At 53.6% G+C, this 7,171-nt stretch overlaps 1 protein-coding gene across 1 annotated transcript; it reads right to left on the bottom strand.

Moving 5' to 3' along the window:
• Window positions 1-397: 397 nt before the first annotated feature.
• Window positions 398-3,123, bottom strand: TNNC2 (troponin C2, fast skeletal type). Its single transcript, XM_003983423.4, has 6 exons — window positions 3,015-3,123; window positions 1,529-1,580; window positions 1,250-1,393; window positions 1,043-1,157; window positions 738-874; window positions 398-572 (listed from the first exon to the last, which is right to left on the bottom strand). The coding sequence occupies exons 1-6, from the start codon at window positions 3,015-3,017 to the stop codon at window positions 541-543; spliced, it is 483 nt and encodes a 160-aa protein (XP_003983472.1). The 5' UTR covers window positions 3,018-3,123; the 3' UTR covers window positions 398-540.
• Between the last annotated feature and the right edge of the window lie 4,048 nt (window positions 3,124-7,171).

Here is a 7,171-nt window from a genome sequence, read left to right as displayed (position 1 = left end):
TGCCTGGAACGGACGGATACTCCCCTTTCCCTCCCCAGCCCGGCAGTCTGCACCGAAGACCCAAAAAGGCTCCAGAAAGGAGGGACGGTAGGGAAGGAAAGGGGCCTCGGTCGCCTGCGGCGCCCTCACCCTACCCCCATCCCAGGCACCCTCACTCACCCCGACAGCCCCAAGGCCCCGGCCACCCTCCTCCAGCGCCAGGCGCCACCGCAGCCCGTCGGCCGAGCTGCCCACGCCCAGCGCCAGCTACCGGGAGCCGGCCGGGAACCTGATCAGCGCGTCGGCGCGTCAGCCTCCTCGGATCCCAAGTGCGCTCGGGTGGCGCCCTGGACCACGGCCCAGCCCGGCGGGCCATGACACCCACTCCCCTGCTCCTCCCCTCACTCAGGCTACGTGCTTCTCAGCGTCTGTTTTTATTCTTTCTGGACACAGAGCCAGCAGGGGCCGCGCCTCCCTCCCGGGGCGGAGAGTGGGACGGGGCGGGGTGGCACCGCCCTGGCCCGAGGGACGCGCGGTCGGGGCAGAGGAGAAGCCGACTTCTTACTGCACGCCTTCCATCATCTTCAGGAACTCTGCGGGGAAGGAGAGGGGGAGGAAATCTTGCACAAAACCGCCGAGAGCTCCCCACCCTGCCCACGAAGCCAAGGACGTTCATGTGGGTGCCACGCCCCGGACGTTCCCGCGTGGCGCGCCCCCCGGCCCCCGGCCCACCGCCACCAAGCTCTCGCGGCCCTCACCGTCGAAGTCAATGCGGCCGTCGTTGTTCTTGTCACCGTCTTTCATCAGGGATTCGATCTCCTCGTCCGTCACGTGCTCCCCGGAGGCCCTGAAAATCTCAGCCAGCTCTTCCGCATCGATGTAGCCGTCTGCGTTCCTTTGGAGCGAAGGGACAGCGTAGGGCTCAGGGCAGGCAGGGGCGAGCTGCCCTGGCCATGTCGACGCCTCCCCTCCCTCACCGCCACCCCACTCCGAGAATGTAAGTGCCCTGCCGGCCAGACTCGCCCAGCCCAGCGCCTTCTCGGCTCCCAGGCCCCCAGTGCACCTGTCGAAGATGCGGAAACACTCGGCCAGCTCCTCCTCGCTCTTCCCCTTCGCATCCTCTTTCATCTGGCGCACCATCATGACCAAGAACTCCTCGAAGTCGATGGTGCCGCTGCCTGTGGGGAGCAGGTGGTGAGTGAGCCTGAGCCCTGGATGCCCACCTCTCCCGCCACCGTCCCAGCCCTGCCTTGGAGGGCCACCAGCTCACCGTCCTCGTCCACCTCCTCGATGATGGCATCCAGCTCCTCTTTGGTGGGTGTCTGGCCCAGCATCCTCATCACCGTGCCCAACTCCTTGACGCTGATGTCCCCGCCACCGTCAGCGTCAAACATGTCGAAGGCGGCCTTGAACTCTGCCGGAGGAAGGAGGCAGAAGACCGAAGTGGGGCTGCCTGGACTGTCAGCCTCACACCTTGTCTCCCACCCTGTTCAAACACCGTTGCCCAGCACACATCCCCCCGGCAGCCCGCCCGCCCACCTGCACTCACCAGCGATCATCTCCTCGCTGAGGTAGGACCGGGCCTCTGCCTGCTGGTCCGTCTGCAGAAGACACAGAGTCAGAGAGAAGAAGGGGCAGACCCCCGAGCTCATTCCTGTCTCAACCCCATTCTCTTCAACCCCCTTCTGTCAGTGCCCTTTGGTCTTCCAGAAGAACAATGCCAAACTAGCAACACCTTCTCCATGTTCTCACAGCACCTGGCCCCAGTTATGAAGGACTAGGGAGAAAACGGATTACGCCCAAGGTCTTCAAACTTGCCAGTCGGATGCCAAGTCAGGAATCCCTAACCCACTAACCTTGGGCAAGTCACTTATTGTAACTTTCTCTTCTCAGCAGCTTCTCAGAGATGAGATAGCATTGGGGGCGTGAAAGGGTTTTGTAAAGTGCCAGCACTATTCCAGCATGATTTCCCACTTTTCCCTAGCTCCTGACAGAGCCTGGCACTGTAATAGGTGCTCAATAAACTTATGTTCTCAAATAAACAATAATGCAACGCAAAGTCGCTGAGCACCTACTAAGTGCCCATCGGGCCAAAGACTAGGCACTGAAACCAAGAAGATTCAGACACAGCATCCCTCCCCTCCAAGAACTTGCGGAGATGGAGATTTTAAGCTTCCTTCTTATCATTCAGTCATCAGAGTAAATACCACTCATGCTGGGCCGAATATAATGGGGGCCTTGTGGAGGTGAAAGTAAGATTTCGAGAGAGGGGATCTGGCCACATGCAAGCCAAGCCAACTGGCTATGGGGCTTTGGACTGAGGCTGGTGAGGAGGAGGGGCTGAGGTGGCCAAGGTGTTCTTTGGCGGGCTGGCTGATGCCTTCCTCCTTGCCCCCCCTCCCCTCCTCCCTCCTCCTTGTCCACGCAGGAGAGTCGGCTATTTTTAGTCTGGCGTGGGCCACAGCAGCTGTCCTCCAGGGTCTAGTTACCCCTTGAAGTGAAGTGGGGTGGGGGACCTCAGCAGACATAACAGCCCCAGATTAGAACCCCTCTCTGAGAGGCTGGGGTCTGTCCTCTTCTGCCCCTTCTCCTCACCCTTGAAGCTCTTAGACTTAAGACCCTGCAAACCTCCCCTCTTCCAGAAGAGTCTTCTCTCACTGGCAGTAGGAAGGTTTGGCAAGGCTTCTAGCCCACCCCTGCCACTGGCTCACTGGGTGACTCACTCTGGCCCTCGGAGTCCCCACCTCTACCATGAGAGAGACAAGCTAGGACCCCCTCACACTTCCATGACCAACACTGCCAAAGCCTCAGGTCTGCAGGAAGTTGGCAATACCCGGAACATCCCAGCCCTCCCCTTTCTAGAGAAGTCCAAGGGCTTCTTCCCCGGGCTTCCTTCTAGACACCCAGGCTCCAGGAATCTTCACGGTCCATCTTCAAACATCCAATTACTGGACTACAGAGCACCCAGATCTGGCCTGGAAGAGGTCCAGAGGTGCTCCAGCAAGCAAAGGGCTGAAGTCCTTTCTTGTCCTTACCATGGTTGCTAGTCACAGGGCCTCCTCTGCTGTAGGTCACCGCCTCAGACACTCCACCACCCAAAGTTGCCCTGGCCTGCTCCAGCCCCTAGGATTTGTAGGGGCTCGCTCCCCTCCCACCTCCCTGCTCCCCAGGACTGGCTGCCCCAGCCAATCAGATCCTGGGGTCAGTGAGTGCCTCCCCCCCAACCCCCGCCCCATCCCAGAGTCCTAGCCCATTACCTAATTTAGCCAAGGGCCCTTGCAGAGAAATTTAAGCCTCTGAGCAGGTGGCAGGCCTTGATGTCCTAGATTCTTGGGAGGAGAACCCGCCCCGCTCACCGCCTTAGCAAGCCCCTGCTCAAGAATCATGTTTGCTCCAAGATGGGTAAGGACAATCAGAAGACAGACAAGTGAGGCAGCAAGGTAGACTGGGAAGAGAACAAAACTTGAAGTCTAAAACCCAAGATCCAAATCCTGTCTCTGCAAGCTATGCACTCTTAGGCAGGTGACGATGCCACTCTGAGCTTCGGTTTCCTTCTCTGCGAGACGGAGATGGGGACGGTCATAACCTCCCTCACAGAGAGACCACGGTAAACGGGGGCCCAGGTACAAGTCACCTAGCTTGTGCCAGCTCCAGAGGGTTGATGCTTGGCAAGTGGAATGTCCTGTCTTTGAACCATGGTAGAAGGCAGGGGAGGGGGCGAGGAGGAAGTGACAGCCACGGTTTGTGAACCTCTACGACGTGCCACACTCTGTGCTAAGCATTTTAACCACGTGATCTCATCTGGTGCTCATCCTCTGAGGTAGAAGCTATTATTATTCCCTTTTCCCAGGGGACCTTTGTAAATCGTAAAGGTCTATAGTCATGTTGGGTGATTCTTATTAATCCTCAAGGGAAGTCCTATCCAAATAAGAAATCTATGGAGGGGTCCGGGAAATGGGTATGCAGTTGGAGGAGAAATAAACTTTGAAAGCAGTTCCCAAGGGGCTCCTGGATGACTCAGTTGGTTAAGTATGGGGCTCTTGACTTCAGCTCAGGTCATGATCTCAGAGTTTGTGAGTTCGAGCCCCACATCGGGCTCTGTGCTGACAGCAAGGAGCCTGCTTGAGATTCTCTCTCTCTGCCTCTCTCTCTGCCCCTCCCTCACTCACGTGCTCTGTTTCTCTCTCTCAAAATAAATAAACCTAAACATTTTAAAAAAAGAAAAAAGAAAAGAAATAAAGCAGATCCATCTCTCAAATACACCTTCTCCAGGGAAAAGATGTTTGGGATTCACTTTTTTGAGGGAGAGGGAGACTAGAGGACTAGGGGCAGGTTCTCTACGTGGGTAAAGGGGCAGCTGGCCCGTTCCTAGAGCTCGGTGAGGAAGTCTGGAGCAGCTCAGCTGGCCGTCCGGAGAGCGAAGGGATGTGCAGAGCGAGTCCAGTCCAGAGGGGGTCCACCCCGAGAATCCACAGAACCTAGGGTGGATGTTGGAGGGGTGGGTGATGCTGTGGACAGTGGCTAAGTCAACAGAAAGAGCACTAAGACAACTAAGCACAGAGCCTGGGGCCAGTGAAAGGAGGCTGGATTCCAAGGAAGGCAGACGGACAGTGGCAGCCCAGCCCATCTTCCTCTATTTATAGACATTCCCAAGAAAAGCTCAGTGGAGCTAGGCCAGGCTACAGAAGGCCTCCCCTGTCCAGGCAGAGGGCCAAGGGGCAGCGACACCAGGGGATTCCAATTTGGATGTGAGCCCTTGGAACTGCAGGATTCCTTTGGAACAGAGTGTGGAACCCTCGGCAATCATTTGTTCCCTGATTTGTTCTTTCATTTATTCAGGGAAATACAGAAGGTCCGAACTTATCTATTCCCCTTGACCCTTCCAATCCCAATCCCCTTTCCTCCACATGTTGCCTGCTGCTCTGGTCAGACTAAAATGCGGCTCCAAACACCACCTTTTCTAGCCTTCAGTTCTTTGTACATGCTGGGTTTTTTTCTGGCCAGTAATTCTGTCTTCTTTCTCGACACCTGCCTACTTCCCTGTCATCTTTCTCAAATTTTTTTAAGTTTATTTATTTATTTTGAGAGACAGAGAGAAAGAGAACAAGCAGAGGAGGGGCGGGGGGGGGGCGGATAGAGGATCTGTGCTGACAGAGAACCTGATGCGGGGCTCGAACTCACAAACCATGAGACCATGACCTAAGCCGAAGTCGGACACTTAACCAACTGAGCCACCCAGACATCCCCGTCTTTCTCAGCTTTAACATCATTTCCTTGTGGTGTTTGGCTGGCTCAGTCAGTGGAGCATGGGACTCTTGATCTTGGGATCTTGAGTTCGAGCCCCATGTTCGGTGTAGAGATTAGTTGCAAAAAAAATACAAATCAAAAATAACATCACTTCCTTCAGGATCCCTCCTCCTCTACCCGGGCCAAAGCAGTCCAGGGCGGTTTCCTGGTAGTTTCTTCAATCATATCCCTGAGCATGCCACGTGACATGACCTGTTCTGAGTTCCGTGAACCAGAGACACTTACCTGTTCATCACTGCATTCCCCGGCACCTCAGCACGTGGCACTTAGCAAGTGCTCAATAAATATCTTGTTCTTTATAAGACTAACTGAACTGGGTGACATCTGGTTGTGAGAAGGAACTTCCTAACTGTCGTGGTTGAATAATAACAGGAACGGGAAGCCTCAGGAGATAATGAGCTTCCTGTTACTGAATGTATGCAATCAGGAATTCAGTGACCATCTCTCAGGGAGGCTATAGGGAGATATTGCACAGAATCCAAGGATAGTGGAGGATACAAGACATCAGGAGATCTCGTTCTGGTCCTGTTTGTATGACCCAAGGTAGGTCCCTTCCCCTCACTGACCTTCAGACCTCCCATCTGTAAAACAGAAGTGCCAAACCAGATTTCTGACAACCCATGGTTTTTTTGAACACCTGCCTTGTACCCAGACTTGTGAAACATGCCAAAATACGACTTAATATTCTTGTTTGGTGTTTGGTGAATAAGTGAGTGTTGAATCAATCAATGAATGAAGGGGCCCTTTTTTGCCCCAACACCGTACTGCTAAGCTGAATGAAGAGTAGTTAGAGCCTTGAAATTACACAGACTTGGCCCTAAATCCCAGCTCCCCTATTTCCTAGCTCTGGATTTGGGGGAGTCAATTTGCCTCTTCATCCTGAAAATGGACCATTATTGTCCAATAACAGCCCCTCCCCCAAGAGGTTGAGTGTGACATGTTACCCCATATAAAGTGCCTAGAACAGGATGTAGGACACAGTGGAGCCTCAAATGAAAGCCCTGCCTTTTCTGTACATAGGGGGGCAAGGGAGTATGTTTTCCATTCAAAGCGATTTCCCTCCACCTCTCTCTTGTGCCATTCAAAAGGGGTAGGAACGGGGCGCCTGGGTGGCTCGGTTGGTTAAACGTCCGACTTCAGCTCAGGTCATGATCTCGCGGTCCGTGAGTTCGAGCCCCGCGTCGGGCTCTGTGCTGACAGCTCAGAGCCTGGAGCCTGTTTCAGATTCTGTGTCTCCCTCTCTCTGACCCTCCCCCGTTCATGTTCTGTCTCTCTCTGTCTCAAAAACGAATAAACGTTAAAAAACAAAAAAACAAAACAAAACAAAAAAAACAAAAAGGGTAGGAACGATTGTCAGAGAGATTTTATTTGTTTAATTGTATAACCAACAATATCTGCCCTGCTAGGGACTGATAGTTTGGGCTTTTGACAAGAAGTGACAATAAATTCTTCCTCCTGCTGACCTCCTGGTAAAAGATGAAACACAGCCAGCCCTTTAGAAGAGCTGCTGAGATTACCACGCCTCCCGTGTGTGGGGGGAAAAAACAAAACAAAACAAAACCAGAATTAGGTTGCAAGGCTCCACACTCAGAGACCTCTGGCAAGCTGTGTGACTCTGGGCAAGGAACTCTGCCTTTCTGGATCTCACTTCCCCGTTTGCTACTTCCTATGTGTGAGGCTTAAATGAAATTATGAAGTTGTAAGAACCTGAGAACACTATGGAAACAATAATCACTATGTAACTGATCAATCTGTCAGCCTCTGCTCTGTGCCAGGCATTGAACCAGTCAGTGCCCTTTCAAAGGCTGAAAAATTAGTACTAGTTTTAATTATTCCTGTTTTACATAGGAGAAAACCTAGGCTCATCGAGGCCAGATTCCAACTC

This window comes from Felis catus, chromosome A3 (genome assembly GCF_018350175.1).
Source record: "Felis catus isolate Fca126 chromosome A3, F.catus_Fca126_mat1.0, whole genome shotgun sequence".
NCBI lineage: Eukaryota > Metazoa > Chordata > Mammalia > Carnivora > Felidae > Felis > Felis catus.
This window is presented reverse-complemented; position numbering and strand designations above follow the sequence as displayed.

What these genes read in the sequence shown, in the direction of transcription:
- TNNC2 (XM_003983423.4), bottom strand. An exon ending in CAGCGAGGAGATGATCGCTG is followed by an intron (nt 1,394 to 1,528) that starts GTGAGTGCAGGT and finishes TTCCTCCGGCAG; the next exon opens with AGTTCAAGGCCGCCTTCGAC. An exon ending in CGGCCGCATTGACTTCGACG is followed by an intron (nt 573 to 737) that starts GTGAGGGCCGCG and finishes CCTTCCCCGCAG; the next exon opens with AGTTCCTGAAGATGATGGAA.